At 40.6% G+C, this 17968-nt stretch overlaps 3 protein-coding genes across 4 annotated transcripts in view; 2 read left to right on the forward strand and 1 right to left on the reverse strand.

Annotated features, from left to right (window-relative positions):
- LOC119896170 (clavesin-1-like) lies at positions 1 to 7893 on the forward strand. Its single transcript, XM_038709700.1, has 8 exons — positions 1 to 290; positions 1715 to 2533; positions 3399 to 3569; positions 3653 to 3771; positions 4020 to 4194; positions 4449 to 4559; positions 4770 to 4993; positions 5738 to 7893. Exons 2-8 carry the CDS (start codon positions 2435 to 2437, stop codon positions 5814 to 5816), a joined length of 978 nt encoding a protein of 325 aa, XP_038565628.1. The 5' UTR covers positions 1 to 290; positions 1715 to 2434; the 3' UTR covers positions 5817 to 7893.
- LOC119893815 (NACHT, LRR and PYD domains-containing protein 12-like) overlaps positions 1 to 17968 on the forward strand; it is a 636326-nt gene that overhangs the window by 119817 nt on the left and 498541 nt on the right. The gene's annotated exons all lie outside the window — the stretch shown is intronic.
- LOC119894181 (NACHT, LRR and PYD domains-containing protein 12-like) overlaps positions 7247 to 17968 on the reverse strand; it is a 23607-nt gene continuing 12885 nt past the window's right edge. Inside the window, exons 9-13 of the mRNA XM_038706808.1 lie at positions 17076 to 17249; positions 15616 to 15789; positions 12839 to 13012; positions 12413 to 12586; positions 7247 to 9553 (exon numbers count right to left, since the gene is read on the reverse strand). Coding sequence (XP_038562736.1) covers positions 9523 to 9553; positions 12413 to 12586; positions 12839 to 13012; positions 15616 to 15789; positions 17076 to 17249 — 727 coding nt within the window. The 3' untranslated portion in view covers positions 7247 to 9522. The remainder of the gene's footprint in view (positions 9554 to 12412; positions 12587 to 12838; positions 13013 to 15615; positions 15790 to 17075; positions 17250 to 17968) is intronic.

The raw sequence follows: 17968 nt of genomic DNA on the forward strand, positions 1-17968 counted from the left end.
ACAAAGTGGAGACGCATCTGATGCTGGGCTGTCCTCCTCACACCTTACAAAGCACATACGGAGCCACAAGGACAGGCTTTAATCATCTCTGCCGCCTTCAGGGACGCTCATCTTCATTTCTCCTGCTCGTTCTTTTTTATTTTTTTTTAACTGAGATCTCTTTCTTCCGCGGGATACCTACCGATGGCCACCACCGCCACCGTCCCCAGCATCAGCACCACCACCGGAGGGCCGTCGGGCCAGCCAGGACGGCCGGGATTCAACCAGCATACCTAGCAGGTCGCTTCACTGTGAGCATTTCTACCTTATTTCTATTTAAAATAACACTAAAATACACTAAAGTGCATGTAGGTGGGGTTCATCCCCGCTGAATGAGCTCACTTGTGGGGGATGCTCTTAAATATTTGCCTCCTTCTGAGGACATTTGGTGAGGACACACACGCACACACTGCCTACATATCATGAGGGTCACTTTTACCATTAAACTGACAGGAATCTGAATATTTAGATGAATCCAAGAGACTCTGCATTACATTTAAACATTTTCCTTCTTATATTATTGCAGCATTCACGCAGCTCGGGTGGTTTTATTTGCCTTTGTTTAATCTCAGTGGTGGAAATGTAAAATACAGCCCCGTGGGACCTTCAAGTGTTTCTGGGTTTTCAGCATGCTGTCTCAGAGGACACACAGATTGGACGATGTAAACGGCAGATGGGTACGGGTTGGGGGCGGGGTTGTAAAGCGGGTGGGCAGGGGGGTCATCTGAGGCCCCTGGCCCATAAAAGAAAGATAAAGATAACCTTTATTGATCCTACTGAAATAAACAGCAGAAAAAGTACAATATCAGCTGCATAGGCTAAGCAACTCTACAGTGAAAAAGAGAATATATAGCCTTATATAGTATTAATAATAAAATAATATATATATAAGCTACATTATGCATTCACGAACACAAATAACAGGCAAGACAAGGCAAGTTTATTTGTTTTTCACATTTCAACAGCAAGGCAATTCACAGTGCTTTACATAAAACATAAAAGCAACACAGAGTTACTACAGTTCATCCTGAGAGGAACATTAATGTGTGAAATATATTTCATAACCAATGACTGTTATAGATATGTTGTTGAGACAGACAGACCGTGCTGCTGATGGGGGCCAATAATTCAAAAATGAATTTGCTCTTGAAGAAAAAGTTCTAATCTGGTGATTGATGAAGCGTCTGGTGTGTGCAGACAGCAGCACACGAAATACAGGTTACGTTATGTTACATACTGCGTAACAGATCATGTGACGTTAGGTTGCGTAGCAGGTCCTGGCAGAAACGTGTAACTTTTATGTTCTGTAAAATGCTCACTGCAGTTGAATTGACTATATTTTCTATTCTATATTAATCTGAATCTGCAGAAGTAACTAAAGCTGCCAGATAAATGTAGTGCAACATTTTCATCTTAAATGTCGTGGAGTAAAAGTAGTGGAACCACTGCAGTAAACCTACTCTTGTTCTGTTACTTAACTCTATTTTGATGTTTGTTATGTTATATTCATGTTCTTTTTTTTTTTTTTAAAAAGGAATACAATATAATACAACAACTTATAAAAATACTGCTTAATATGATCAGCTTACAATTGTAAAATACAGCAGCAGCAGAAATGACCTCTTTAAAGACAACCTCATGTGCTGTACCTGTTCATCTTTCCTCTCTCCTACAGGCTGAGGAGGGACACATCAGACCAAGCTGCCTTAACTGACCTTTGACCTTTCTCTGACGACTCACCCGAGGGGTCACGACCCCAACAGGACTCATCATCATCGTTAAGCCTCCAGCTCCCAACAGCCTGATCATGACGACGCCAAGAGTCGACGTCGCCTGATACCACCTGCAACCAGGATCTGAAAGATGACAGAGAGCAGGAGGAGGAGGGAGCTGTGAGACGCTGAATGGGAAAAGCATTAGGACAAAAAAGCAGGACCAGTGCCATGACGCAGACTGTTGCACTCTGAAAACCTGTAACAAACTCAACGTTTCAATCCAGCATCAAAAACCAAAAAGCAGAGACCTTCAGCTTCCTAAGAACCAACAATGTAGAGGAAGACAGCAAAGACGATTGTTGACGATCAGCTGTTACTGTTGGACATCAGTCCATCAAAGACGACCACGATTGTCTCTTACTGACAAATCTGTTTCAGTCACGCTGTTTTTTTAATTTATATGGAGTTTAAAATCAAAGACAGCAAATAAGATTGTGTTACAGATAAAAGGGCAAAGACTCCATTTACTCACCTCGTCAACCACCACATTAACAACTGAGCCACAAAAAGATTGTACCGCAAAACAATCAACACAACCAAACTGTCTGGACATACGTCTTCAGGTCCTGAAGTTGGAATTAAACACATTTTGGACGTTAGGAACCAAACCACACTCCACAATGACGCATCTACACGCAGGCCTGAGCTCAGAGACGACAGAAAAGGCTCGTCTAGAGCTGAATGAAAACCCGGACACTCTGCATCAGGACATCCAGCAGGTACACAGCATCATATTCTACCATTCTTGGCTAATGTTAACATGCTAATGGTAGTATTCATCTCAGTTTAAGCCCTACCCTGCATATGGCTCTCAGCTCCAAGCCCACTGGTTCCTACTGAAGACGTAAATCTTATGTAATCTTATAAATATATAGTTTGAAATAGCTTCTCATTGTAGTTTTTATCAAACAAACAGGCGGAAATAGTTCATTTGTTGGGGAATATTTTCAGCAGTGGATGAATCCGTGGTTTTAATAGTTTCTGGACAACAATAGAGCTCTATGGATAAGAGGGAGAGGAGACATCAGGCTGTACTAGTTAGTTGATACGTTCACTGTTGGTTTTGGTCTTTTTGTGAGATTTAATGACAAGAAGAAAAATATAGAATATCACCATATTGATAGACCTGAAGTCTGACAGTATAGAGCTGAGTGTGACTGAATTAAACTGTCATCGGGCCCCTACTGACCCCAACCTCCTGCCCTTTGTGCAATGTGCATGTACCCCGTCACCATTAAGTTCCTGTTAAGGTCAGTGCAGGCAGTTCTCAGATGTTGCAGTAATACTTTATGTGTGTTAGCTTGTGGTAATTTGATTAAACAAAACTGAACAATGTGAACAAAATTAATAAAGTACTTAAAACTAGATTTATGTTTTTGTCATGGTATTGGATTTCTCCAGAATTGCATACCCCACCTTTAAATTTTGTAATAAGTGGTGCAAATTTCCAAACAAATGTGCTATTAATTAAATCACAAAAGCTGACAACCAGTAAATCTGGGGGCCTTTGGGGCCCTTATACAGGCTGACTGCAGACGCCTCCACTCCTGTTTACTCCCATGTTTCCCTCTGTGTTAATTCCAGGTGCGGGACATGATCGTCACGCGGCCAGACATCGGTTTCCTGCGGACGGACGATGACTTCATCCTCCGTTTCCTGAGAGCCAGGAAGTTCAACCAGGCGGAGACCTTCAGACTGCTGGCCCAGTACTTCCAGTTCAGACAGCAGAACCTCGACATGTTCCAGAGCTTCAAGGTCTGTTCCTCTTTGTGATCTTACAGCTTGAAGAAGACATTGCAGATTAAAGCTCTGGTTTCAAAAGTGTGTTTATGTGTCAGGTGGATGACCCGGGTATTAAGCGGGCGCTGATGGATGGTTTCCCGGGTGTACTAGAGACTCCAGACCAACATGGCCGAAAAATCCTTATCCTGTTTGCCTCCAACTGGGACCAGAGCAGGTAATGAACTCACACACACACACACACACACACACACACACAAAATACACATCAATCTATTGATTGAAAACACAAAGAGCCTAATGAGTCATTTCTGTACTTAGACTAAAAATAGACAAGAACAATTGGATCATAGTTAAGACTTACAGCGTGAAGAACCGTCACACTCTCTTTAACTATTGATTAGCTGCTGATAAACAATTACACGTTTTCCTAATCACGTCCTCCTCCTCCTCCTCCTTGATCAGGAACTCTTTCACAGACATCCTGCGGGCGATCCTGCTCTCTCTGGAGGTTTTGATAGAGAACCCGGCGCTCCAGATCAACGGTTTCATCCTCATCATCGACTGGAGCAACTTCTCCTTCAAACAGGCCTCCAAGCTCACGCCCAACATCCTCAAACTGGCGATCGAGGGCCTCCAGGTAAACAAAACCACCACAAACAGATCTCAAGGAAGCCTGTATAACTTTTGAATCAAGCAATAAAACATCTCTTTGCAACTCAAACCGTGTAAAAAAGGACTTACTGATTAGTTTAAATATCCATTTTCTTGTTTACAAAAAGTTACTATGATGTTGTTATAATATTAAATTAGATTTTTAATTACATGCTTTTAAATCTTTCCTCTCCCCTCTTTGCATCCTTTCCATCTCTTTTCCTTGTTTACTCTCCTCAGGACAGTTTCCCCGCTCGGTTTGGAGGAATCCATTTTGTGAATCAGCCGTGGTACATTCACGCCATGTACACCATCATCAAACCTTTCCTCAAAGACAAGACCAGGAAAAGGGTGAAACACACACACCTTCCTCCTTTCTTTTTATGGCTTCTCCTCCTTATGTCTTCCCTTTTCATTTCATACATCCTCTTTTCTTTCGTCCTCATCTCTTCTCCCCTTCCTTTTTCTCTTCCATCATTTCCTCTCTCTCTGATCTCCTCTAATCTCTCCTCTTTTCTCTACCATCTCTTTTTCATCTTAATTCTTGTTTCCTCCCCTCAGATCTTCCTCCACGGGAACAACCTGAACTCGCTCCACCAGCTCATCCAGCCAGAGTGTTTGCCGTCTGAGTTTGGCGGGACTCTGCCTCCGTATGATATGGGCATCTGGGCCCGAACGCTGCTGGGACCCGACTACAACGACGAGACAGAGTACACGCTGACCTACGATGCCCTGCACGTCAGGGAGAACTGTGGAGGAGGAGGAGACAAGGAGATGATGAAGAGGTGAGGAGAAAATGTGGGGAGAGAGAGAGATGGAGGGGGAGTCTGTCTTTGAATTAAAAGGGACTACAGATGACAGCATTTACTAAGTACATGTCAACTAGGTTTGGCCCTTTAACTCTTGTTCAGAGGTGTTCAGTAGGAGGAAGTTTTTATCTCTTCAGTCACTTAAGACCTTCATCAGGTCCCTGTACTCCCCCACAGTATCACTATCGTCGTATCACTGTCGAGTATTTCTGGATGCGGCAGGATTCAGAGTTGTACTTGAGTTTTATAGTTGTCCGCTGTGTGCAACAGAAAAGGAGCTAAAACAGGATCCTGTTGAGCCCCAGTGCTGCTTACCGCCGTCCCAGAGACACAGTTTCCCAACCTGACAAACTCTGGTTTTCATGTCAGGTAATTTGTGATCCATGTGGTCTCAGTTGGCTTAGAGGCAGCAGCTCCAGGTATTCATGATGTATGATGTCGTTGTTTAGCTAGTCCAGACGCCCTACTTTCAATACCAGTACAAGACTGGATGTTTTCCACAGAACTGGGACGCTCCCCATGTATAGACTCAGGTTGAAGATCTGCACAGTGCTTAAGCAATCTCAGACACACTTTCATACATTTTTTTTACTTGTAGTGGAGTATTTTCACAGTGTTAGATTAGTACTTTAACTTGAGTATAGGACCTGAGTACTTCTTCCACCACTGCTATTTGCTTTGACTGCTGCTACTATCAGACAGTATCTGTTTGTGTTTCAGGTCTCAGTCTGCGGTGGAACCAGGAACTCTCCGACAAACTGAAAGAGAGACCAGCACGCCACTACTGGCCCTGGACTGAGCGCGCGCACACACACGCAAATCCATCAACACACATGTACAGACTTTCAACACACTTCTTAAAGACAAAATCCACTTTGAAACAAACACACATATTCTGTCTATATAAATCACACACACACTGCACCAGCTGTGTATTAAGCAAATGAATTTAAACTTGTGTCCTGTTGACCTGAACTTCCTGAACAGGACAAACACACACACAGTCAGTCCTGTCTCTGAGCCGTCTAATGCCTCCCAGCTGAGCCTCTCTCCAGCCTGATGTCCACAACAACAACAACACGCTCTGAAGTGTGTGTTTGTGTGTCGTCAGAAACAAGCAGGAATGTAACACGGTGATCACATTTAACCCGTGACGCGACTCTGTTTCTGTGAACCGAAACATCTGAAACATAAAAACTGAGAATCAAACGTGATGAAACATGAAAGGATTTGGTGAAACTTACAGATACGATGTCAGGCCATGTTAGCAAAGAAGATGGTAAGACAAAACAACGATTAAATATACATTCATATCCTCAATTAATAAACATTTAGAGAAGGTTGCACCAACAAGGATTAATTTAAACAAACATTAAGTTTGATCAAAGTTTTGTCATTTTGTGTTGGAGCAACACAAGAACCGTGTTGATGGAACATTCTGAGCCTTATTTATGTAGAAAAAATAGTTTTTTTTCCAGGTTACACTATAAATATTAATAGATGTCATGTTTATTTGTCTTACTTGCTCTAAGTTTTGGAACAACAGGATGTTTGGAGTCAGTTGGGCTGTGGGCTACAACCTGAGCACCAAACACCAACATAGAAAAATAATGTTTCCAAATGAATCATAATAAAAGTAAAAGTTGGAGCCCTAAATATAGCACTGTTTGTGGAAAAACTCTGTTTAATAATTTAAACCAGGTGTATACTAAACTTGTGTAAATAACCAACTGTCTGCTAACAAGTTCACATTAACAATTTAATGAGGTGATAATTGTGGTTACAACATGTTTCTGCTGCCCCCAAGTGGCCAAAAACAAAATCAATCCAGCTTTAAAGAACCATTTCACATTAATCTTGTTTAAATTTCAGTTGCAAACAGAATTATAAGACATTGTAAGTCATGATTGAAGAGAATCCTTGTTGGTGAAACCCAGACTTTAATGTTCAAAAGAGTATTTATCTTCAGTGTTTCCTGAGCTATGACTCTAAAATGTGAATCTCAAGTTTGGTTAAGGTAACTGTTCAGTTCATGGCGGCTTCATCACTACTCATTCATCTACTTACTCGAGTATTTCCCACAACTTATGAATCAAAATACTTTGAATTCTGTCAAATCTTTGTCTTTAACTGACTTTAATGTCCTGAAATCTAAAAGAAATTCAGTGGAGGTGGAAACATTTTCACATCAGTCATCAAAGTAAGGAAGGACAATGTAAAATTAAAAAATCACTTTGGTAGAATAATGTCATCTTTTTATTTCATGTAAACAACAAAATCACATCAAGTTAGGCCAACTTTGCACAAGCATTTCAAAATAAAAGCACTGCACATGTTGCCACAAATTACCAGATGCTATGAACAGATCACATGCATGAACATTTTATAAACTGTTCTACCAGAGTGAAAAGGTATTGTGCTGTGAAGAAACTACCGGATGCCAAATTATCACCTTTAACCTCGACTACAGTGAAGGGAAAGATTGTTTTTATTAAATTTAACTTATTTGAAGATTGTATATTGTTATAATTATTATTACACAGTAAAAAAGTGACACACTTGGCCGATTTTATCCTGAGATATTTGAAGTTAAATTATCTTCAATTCCTGCTATGAATATAAAAATCTAAGACCAAAACCTACTAGTTAAAAACATCAGATTTATGATTAAAAAAAACTTTTGCAGGTTGATAAATTCACTTTGAAATTTCCTGGATATAATGTGAATTATTTGTAAATATAAAGGCCAAGTTTGTCATTATTTTTTGCAGTGTTTGACTCATCAGGGCTACACTGAGCAGTGATCTGATCTCCACTTGACTGTAATGTAATGTATTTCCTTTCAATGAATGTAAAGAAGTAAACATTTACACCAACATGATTGTGTTGTGTTTCACTTAACAGTTTTTTTTTTTAAAGAAAACAAAGGCACCGTTCACAAAAAAACAATAAAAACGTGTTAAAGGATGGGAAAATATACACCAAAATGTATTTTAAAATAAGATACTGAATACTTTTCATATCCATTTTTTCAAAATAAACTACAGTATTTTTGTATCTCAAGCTATTTGATGGATCCCTTCACCAGTACAGTGACAGAGTTGATTAAGTGGAAATTTATGAAATCAACAGCTTTTCTCTGCTTAATGAGTCATGCAATAAATCTGACAGGTAACCATTTAACAGATCAAATATTGTCTTATCATTTTGATCAACCAGATGCGAGGGAACGCAAAATATTGGTGTGGCTCTTCAGGGGCTCTGTATGTTGAGGATATTTTTTGAGGACTGCTTTTGCATTCCCTTCCAATAGGTTTTGCTTTGCCTTTGTTTTCTTCTTCCATTCCTCCTGAGCCATAGCAGCGTTTGTTTCCACTCCGCTGCTCCCAGTGGCATGCCCCAGTCAGCTCACTGAACTTACTTTGAACTGGGCTGATATAGTGCTACTATTCAATAAGCAAAAGAAATTATCAGAGTGACCCTTCAGGAGTAGAGTTGGTACTTTTATATTATTTTTTGCAGATTCAGTTCATGTCAAAAGTAAAAGATTATGTAACAAGTTATTAAAATGTTCTGGTGTTCAGTGTATGAGCGATGTTTAAGACAGCAATGGCTTTTCACCAAAATCCAGATATTTTAGTTACTAAAAACAACAATATTTTTATATTAACAAGGGATCTAAATGACAACATGAAATTGAAATACATCTTTCATAGTGAAAGTGAGAAACCCATAGGTAATTATCACCAGACTTTGTAGTTTTTTAGTGAAGTTTTCTGCAATAACACACTGATGTACTAGTAAATTCGACTACTTAAAAAATAAATAAAATTATAATCATGCATTAATAAAAATGATACTTAAGTATCTGTTAAACTGCGAGAAAAGTCTGGTATTGGTCGTAATAAGCAGACCTTCAGAGAGGGAACTTTATGCATGCAGCCTGGATGCTGCTTTTTCACATCAACTTCCAAAATGTGTTAGAAATATGTGGAAATTAACTGCAATTGTCCATCAGTCCACAATGTGGAGCTGCAACAAAAAGCAAAACAGAAGAATCCATTTAAATTAATCTGCAGTTATGTTGTCATAAACAGAACTAATCTGCAGAGGCACTTTAGGTTCAAAATGAATGAAATAAATTCCAGGTCCAGATGGAAGAGGTGTCTGAGTGTGGAGCAGAAGGAGTGGAGGAGTCTGAAGGAGGACAGAGCAGCAGCAGAGCAATTCAGATACACCGATGATACTCTGTCACATCCAGAGGAACACACAGGGATGATGGTGGACTTGACTTTGTGTCTGACAGTGGAGCTGATCTCAGAGCAGTTCAGACTGCAGCACTGTTGTGATTCCTCTGTCAGTCACTGCTGGATGAAGCTCTCCTCTCCACTCTACCTCCCAGTAACAAGGCCCAGTCAGAGCCTCTCCACACACAAGCTGATGCTGCTGCTTCAACCTCTCTGGATCATCAGGACACAGCTGATTCTCTCTCATCACCTTTCTCATCACTCACACTCTGACACAGATCGCCACCGTCTGAGATAAGAAGACAGACAGCAGAAGTCATAAATCAGAGTTTACAGAGACTCCCTTCATCAGCTGTCAGTCAGTGATACAGCACATCCAGTATAAAGACCAGCAGGGACTTCAGTCCTGTTCAGACCAAAAGTGGAGCGGCTGTGTAGCGTAGCCAGCTTCCTGTTAATGTATTGGAGTGAACACACTGAGACCTACAGAGACCTTGGGCATCAAAGATGCAGTCACTCAAGTACACAGTGGAAATAAAGTGCTGAGAGTCCCAGAATGCATCATGACTGCCGAGACAGAGAGCCTTTCTGAAAGTACTCGCTCCTCCCTCTCCCTACCTACTTCCACGTGTGCGAGGTTAAGTATGTATATATGCACAAACTGAGTATGAATATATGTTTGAGGGGTGGGCAGATAGACAGCACGACCTGTTAATATCGTTAGGTCTCCAAACAAGGGTACAGCTTAGGCAGGGGCGGACCAGGACAAAAATTCAGCCCTGGCACTGTAGCCACACCAGCCCACCTTACCACGTATCCCCACGAACACACATTCACTACTTAGGCTACATTTGTTTACAGATGGTGAAATAATATAAGCAGTAGGCCTACTGTAACTGTAATTAAACACTTAATTTCCTGCATTCTGGAGACATTTTCTACATCAATTTATGTAGTAAATGTCTTTATTTATATGAATGGCAGCACAAAATTCAGGTTACAATTCAAAATATAACAATAAAATGGAATATAATGCTGTAAAATCAGTAACTTTTTTTGTTGCTCAAGTAATTTTCTTGGACAATGCACATTTGTTTCTTCTATATTTAAATTACATTGCATGTTTTCTTATTGTGCAAATAAACAAAGCATTTTCACTTGTGATTTAACAAGCTATTTTTCAGGACATTTTAACCAATTTTGCTTTCAAAAAGTGATGGGGACATGTCCCCAGCGACCCTAGTGTAAATGAAACCAATGGCAACAAATTTGTAACATGTATGTGACTGGCACACAATGCTCAATAGCTTTTTTAAAAGCACACAACAAATTTGCACATGCAATTAAAACAATGGCTGTCCATCTGAGTATGTAGAGTCTGTGCTCTGTTTGTCTGCTGTTACTGTCTTTCTCTACTTTTACAACCCGAACATGTTTGTGTGACTCTTCCTACCTCTACCACACTCCCTGTCTCTGCTAGGCCTACAGTAGCATCCTTCCTCCCAGCACTAGCCTACAAGACGACCAGGGCTCTCTGGCTGTACCGATTCAAGCAACATCCATGAACACAGTAGCCTATAGAACATTGCAGAAAAATGTTTTCTCACACCCTGCTCTCAACATTGGAATACACATGAATAAAAATATTAATCAATAACCTACTTAATTCTGCTTTCCTTGCCTTCACTTCTAATATTTCCACACAAGCACGGAACATACACCTCTGCTGCAAACACAGTGGCTTGCCCTACTTCTTTCTTTTCCTCTCTCCCTGTAATTGTCGGCCCTCTTGACTTTCTCCATCAGCAGTGGGCTGTTTTATGAAGTGGCCGAAATGACACAGCACTCGCGATTTTCACCCGCGATACTGTTTTCACACGCGGGTATGCGGAGGAGGCTTGTTAATGAGGAAGCCAATCGAAACCAACATTATACCCAGTTGCACCTGCACCAAAGTGTTCACTGCTGCTTTACCTAGTCCATGCTTGTGAAATATCTACCTTCTGAGTCTTATAAGGTAATGGATGATCATTTCTCTCAGTGTTTCTCAAAATGCTTAAATATATTGGGCGGCCCTTAGTGTTTCTCTGCAAAATGCTTAAATATATTGGGCAGCCCTTAACGTGCCTCAACGGCCGCCCAAGTAAAGTTGATGTATGGGAAACACTGATATTAATATCAATCTGACTGGCCCACCCTGAAACAAATAGTCTGTCCCTCTGGCATATGCCAGAATTGCCAGGTGGCCAATCCGCCCCTGAGCTTAGGTAACATTCATCTGAAACATAAAGACACTGAACAACATTATTATTTGGCGATCACAGAGGGATAAGAATCATAGATAGCTAACATTGTTTCACCAACTTATCAAACAACTGCCAAGTGTGAATCAACACAACTCATCATTAACAGCTGTATGAACCCAAAACATTTTGCTGTGATTAAAAAGCAATAAATGGATCAAACTGATGCCGAAATAACCACAATATGATGCAGATTTGTTAAACATATGAATTTAGGCTTTCTCAGGTCTGTCAGCAAGACAGCAGGACAACAACTTCTAAAATGTTTGTTTTCTAAATGGAGTTTGGATCAATTAAGGCTATCCTACGCTAACTTTTTCACAGTACGATAGCTGGAATAGAGTTACAGACATATTTTCTGCTGGCACATGGTTACTAAATGTAATGATGGTTCTCTGAAATAAGAGCCAGCAATTTGCAGGCTTCAGTCAGACTGATCTCAGAGCTGTGACAAAGATGAACTAATCAATAGTTTAGTGTTGAAACAAGAGAAAAAATAATTTGAGATCAGATTTGATGGTATGACAGTTTGATGAATGAGGACCACTGTCTCTATACATCTTGTGATGCTGTCAGCTGGAATCCAGCTTTATTTCCTGTAAACAGTCATCTTCACATCAACTCAAACACATGATCACAATAAGCTTCTGGCTGATTTTTCTCCCGCTGTCTTTCTGTCCAATCCTGAAGCCTGTCACCGTTCTCCTCTCACAGCTTCACTGAGGTAAGCAGGCACTGAGAAGGTTGGAGGTTTACAGGAAATCCTGGATCATTGCTTTGATACGAACTGTGTTTAGAACAATACTGCTGAAACCAGCATGGACTGACTCCAACCATCTACTGACCTCAGAGTCTCCAGTCTGCAGTGTGGACTCTCCACAAGATTACACAACGGCTTCACATCTGAATCCTGCAGGTTGTTGAAGTTTAGCTTCAGCTCTCTCAGATGGGAGGGGTTGGACTTCAGAGCTGAGGCCAGAGAAGCACAGCTGATCTCTGACAAACTGCAGGAACTCAATCTGAGTAAAGAATAAATGACAGGGATAAAAATTCATTTATAATCCAATCAGATGAGTTCAGGTTTTAAATGTGGAGTTCAACATTATAGTCATTTAGTCAATGGAATAAACCACTGAAGAAGCAAATAGACTTTAGCATTAAGATACTCAAGTGTGGATCAGTATAATATCAGCCTTATGTCTGCAGTTTAGTGTCACCACAACTTTCACATCATATTAATCTCAGCACAGAAATAAAAAATGATGTCTGACCTCAGAGTCTCCAGTCTACAGTGTGGATTCTCCAGAAAACCACACAGCAGCTTCACTCCTGAATCCTGTAGCTTGTTGTTACTCAGCTGCAGCTCTCTCAGATGGGAGGGGTTGGACTTCAGAGCTGAGGCCAGAGAAGCACAGCTGATCTCTGACAAACTGCAGCCCCACAATCTGAATAAAGAATAAATTATGTAACTTAGGCCATAGGCCTTTCTCATTTCTCCGTTCGTACCTCCTTGACTCTTCACATCGCGTCTTAGTCCCTCCCACCCAAGATGCGAGTGGAGGAGTCAAGGAAGAGACGCGTGAAATCAAGGCAACAGCCAGCTCAAGAGTAGGCAGGAAACTGTGTGTGCCTGTCAGTTTGTATTTTGATTATGTCATGAATTCTTCATCTAAATCGACCTCACACGTGGCGAGTGTGTTGAGGCAGACCCAAGGAGTGCTGTATCGTGTTTGGTGCAATTTGGACATGGGACACGATCAGAATTAATAAATATACTGAACAGCGCTGAGCAGAGCTCTTCTTGAAAAGATAAAAATCCATTTACAATCCAGTCAGGTGTGTTAAAATTTAAAATTTGTAGCTCAACATTACTATGTCCTGATCAATTAGCTTTTCCCTAAAATGAGTAGAGTGACTTTTTCATTGGGTTACTGACCGGAGTGAAGTTAGTTTAAAGTTGGATATTTGACAGACATTCTCTCAGGATGCAGTGGCGTGTTTTTACTCAGTTTCACCCAATGTTGGTAGTATAAAGCAATGATTTTACTTTCCGCATCTGCGAAAAATCAAAGGGGCTACGCGTAGGGTCTGTGTGGACGCCCGCCTGCCTCCTGTTTTTATGACCGCGTGCTGACTATACTACCAGGGCACCAACAGATCAACTGCGCATGTGTGGAACGAATCTGCCAAGCTGAATCCAGATAGTAGTTTAAAACACAAGTCCGCGTCTGTGGGGTCCGCAGCTGTCCGTGTGCGGTCCGCTCCAGAGTATATTTGAGCCTTAAGAGCTGTTAGCTCACCTCTGAAGGCTCACTTTTAACCACCAGTGTTATTTAGAAACATTTTTGTAGCATGTGATTCAGGGATTCCAAAGCAATGCCAAAATGATATGAAAATAATTATCTATTTATATTAATATTTATTAATAATCTTATGGGAAAAAAATGCCTTTTTTCAGTAGTTTCAATGTTATGTGACCCAGGGACTCATAGGTTTGGGGAACCATGAGAAGGGGAGGAGGTTTTTTGATGCATCAAGAAACTCCAAAACTAGAAAGAATCATTGCTTGGTTTAATACATATAACTATAGTACACTGTTTTGCACAGATGATTATTACGGTCATACATACTTGCTTATGCTTTAGACAGGTGAAAACGACGTGATTTGATGGTGTGGATTGCATAATGGAGGAAGAGATACAAAATAGCGAGGGACGAAGAGACAGACCAAAGAAAAAGACAGAACGTGTCCAAAATATGGGATCATTTCAAGCTAAAAGTAAAAAACAGCTCTGTACAGAGTGTCTGCTGTAAAACGGAACTAGCTTACCACAACAGCACAACGGCAACGCTTTAGCTCTAAGCAGAAAACATCCAGTCTATGCATCGAGTTCACGGAGCAGACCCGAAACAAGGTAACGTTAGCATTTAACGTAAATCATGATTGCCAGTTGAGTTACACAGCTGATCCGGGGACAGCCAAGCAAAAGTATGTTTTTCCCGATTACTCAATTGAATAATCTGTTGAATGCTCGATTACTTAAATAATAAATAGCTACAGCCCTACTGTCAACACAGATTAATAATATACAGCTGATCTCAGGTCAGTCTGGAATAAGAGGAGAAATACTGATCCTTTACACAGCGGTGTTTGGAAATATGCTTTGATCTGTCTGTGTTCTTACAACACATTCTCACTCCTAACTTGCCACATATGGACACTTGGTCAATACCCCTTGGCCCATTCTTTGGGCAGTTCATCTAAATAATACGTGTGGTCCTGCATATGTCAAAATTTCTCTTCTTTTCTTACTTCCAATAAACTATTTGACTACTGCTACTACCACTACTACTACCGTTAATTGTTCTTCTTCTTTGTACATATACAACACCCTCTGCAAAACAGTTTGTCCATGTGGGCCACTGTAGAATAATGGCGGCACAACATGGGGACAACATTTATACACCACTGAAAACATAAATGTAAATGCTCCATATTTGTATAGCGCCTTTCTAGTCTTTGACCACTCAAAGCGCTTTTACACTACTTCTGCATTCACCATTCACACACATTCATACACTGAGCGTGTGTGCTCAAACAGTTATGTATATTATATTGCATTGCTTTCAATAGATCCTCCTAAATATTACACACTGGATCTCTAAGGATCAATATCAATGGTCAGACATTATTTGTGAAAACACCTTGAAATCAAAAGAAACCAAAAAAATATTTATACTTAACCAGAAAACTTCCTCAATTTAAAACATTATTAGTTCAGAGGATCTTCTGTATACAGATGTGACCATTTACCAAAAACTAAACATTTATTTACTTTTACAGCTAACAGCGGACATTTTCTAAAGTTTATGTTATGTCTACTGGAAAAGTCTGTCACTGCAAACTAAATTTAGTACGAGTAACATGAAAATATAAGCAACAGAAAATGTACATCTTTATGGATGCAAGTTATGTATGAACATATATTATGTTTGATTGTTAATAAACATATAAAATCTACAATAGTAACAGAGTCAGTGAACTGACCTCAGCTTCTCCAGTCTACAGTGTGGACTCTCCAGAAAATCGCACAGCAGCTTCACTCCTGAATCCTGCAGGATGTTTCCACTCAGCTCCAGCTCTCTCAGATGGGAGGGGTTGGACTTCAGAGCTGAGGCCAGAGAAGCACAGCTGATCTCTGACAAACTGCAGACACCCAATCTGAATAAAGAATAAATTATGTAACTTTAGAAGACAATAGGTCTTTCTCATTTCTCTCTTTGTACCCTCTTCACATCACGTCTTAGTCCCTCCTACCCGAGATGCGAGTGGAGGAGTCTAGGAAGAGACGCGAGGAGTCAAGGCAGCCGCCATCTCAAGAATAGGCAGGAATCTCTGTGTGTGCCCCTGTCAGTTTGTATTTTGATTTTGTCGTAAATTGTCTAATCAACCTCACGCTCTACATCAGATTGCTGTGAATTCTTGGTGAAATCCCAAAGTGAAAGTTGTGTCCCAACCATCCATCCATCGTCAACCGCTTATCCTGCGTACAGGTTCGCAGGGGGCTGGAGCCAATCCCAGCTGACATCGGGCGAAAGGCGGGGTACACAGGTCGCCAGTCCATTGCAGGGCAACACATAGACAACCCCTCACACTCACACTTAAGGACAATTTAGGGTCACCAATCAACCTTTGGACAGTGGGAGGAAGCCGGAGCACCCGGAGAGAACCCACGCAGACACAGGGAGAACATGCAAACTCCACACAGAACTGCCGGGACGACCGGGGTTTTGAACCCACGAACCTTCTTGCTGTGAGGTGACAGTGCTAACCACTGCAGCCCCCAGTCTTACGAACAACAGCAAAAATTCACTCACTTTAACCTGTAGTGTGCGCTACAAGCAAGGTCCAAAGTTTGGCCCTTAAAAATCCTTCCAATTCTCACATATGAAGGCGTATCGAAACCTTATATCCACGCGTTCGGGTGCTGAATCTCCTGGTATAGGCCACAGCCATTTCCGCCTAGACTTTGTTTTTGCTATGCGAAAAATGAAAAACCTAATTTAATTAACTCCTCCAAAGCGGTAAGTCCCACCGGTACCAAACTTGGTCATCTATGGACAAAGCTGATAAAAGTTAGTGCTCCCAAAATTTATACGCATTTTTTTATTTTATTACTTTGCTTGAAAAGATAAAAACTGTTTACACAAAACAGGAAGTTGTTGTGATGTCATATCTTAGCTTTGGAATGGCCAATCTACACCAAATTTGGGCACCTTATCTGGCATGCCTTCTTGAAGGGGCTGTGCAAATTTTGGTGCAATTACCTCCTAGGTGGCATTGTGTATTATCTGTTCCTTAATGACTACAACTCACATTGACATGAAACATGAGCCGAATTGTTCAAGTTAGTCTACTCACTCCAGGGACCAAAGTTCAAACTAATATGCCCATAGGTGGTGCTGTTATTGCAAATTAAAAACGTTTAATAAAAAATGGTGTCTGACCTCAGAGTCTCCAGTCTACAGTGTGGAATCTCCAGAAAACCACACAGCAGCTTCACTCCTGAATCCTGCAACTCATTGTCACTCAGCCTCAACTCTCTCAGATGGGAGGGGTTGGACTTCAGAGCTGAGGCCAGAGAAGCACAGCTGATCTCTGACAAACAGCAGGAACTCAATCTGAATTAAAAAATGATGCAGATAACAATCCATTTATAACCCAATCAGAATTGATCAGGTTTTAAATGTGCAGCTCAACATTACTGTTATATGTACAATGAGCTTTTGTGTTATTGTGGATCATCCAAATGTCAGCACAACATTCATACACCTTTTCATGGCAACACAGATCAGTATTATGCTGCTGATCTCAAGCCAGTCTGGAATAACTATCAAATCAGAAATTTTATTTCTTTTGTTACTTTCATTTTCTTCCAATTTCTAACAATCAGTGTCATTTATGAAAAATACTGATAAAGATGTTTTATATAGAATTTCAAAAGGCTAATATGAAACATAAGGCATTATAAAATATGATGCACATTTCAAACCACAGATTTACAGGAGACTCTCCTCATCACTACTGTCATCTCCATCAACAAAAAGCTGACTGACCACAAGTTTCACCATCAATCGTATTTATAACTGCATCAAATTTGCCAGTAAAGTTAGAGGAATGTTCTCTTCATCTTAAATGGTGCTTCTTATGCTCCTCTTTACTGGTTGAGTCAGAACAGAAAGTTACATAATTTTCAGATTTTTTGAAGTATCACCTGTTGTTGGTGACAGATCAGACTTGAAACCTCAAACAGCTGCATTTGGAAATATGCTTGACACTCTCTGTGCTCCTGTATGTAAGTTTTAGAGTGTGTGTGTGTGTGTGTGTGTGTGTGTGTGTG

Source organism: Micropterus salmoides, unplaced genomic scaffold (assembly GCF_014851395.1).
Source record: "Micropterus salmoides isolate LMB-PRFRI ecotype aquatic unplaced genomic scaffold, ASM1485139v1 Ms_hic_scaffold_1, whole genome shotgun sequence".
Lineage (NCBI taxonomy): Eukaryota > Metazoa > Chordata > Actinopteri > Centrarchiformes > Centrarchidae > Micropterus > Micropterus salmoides.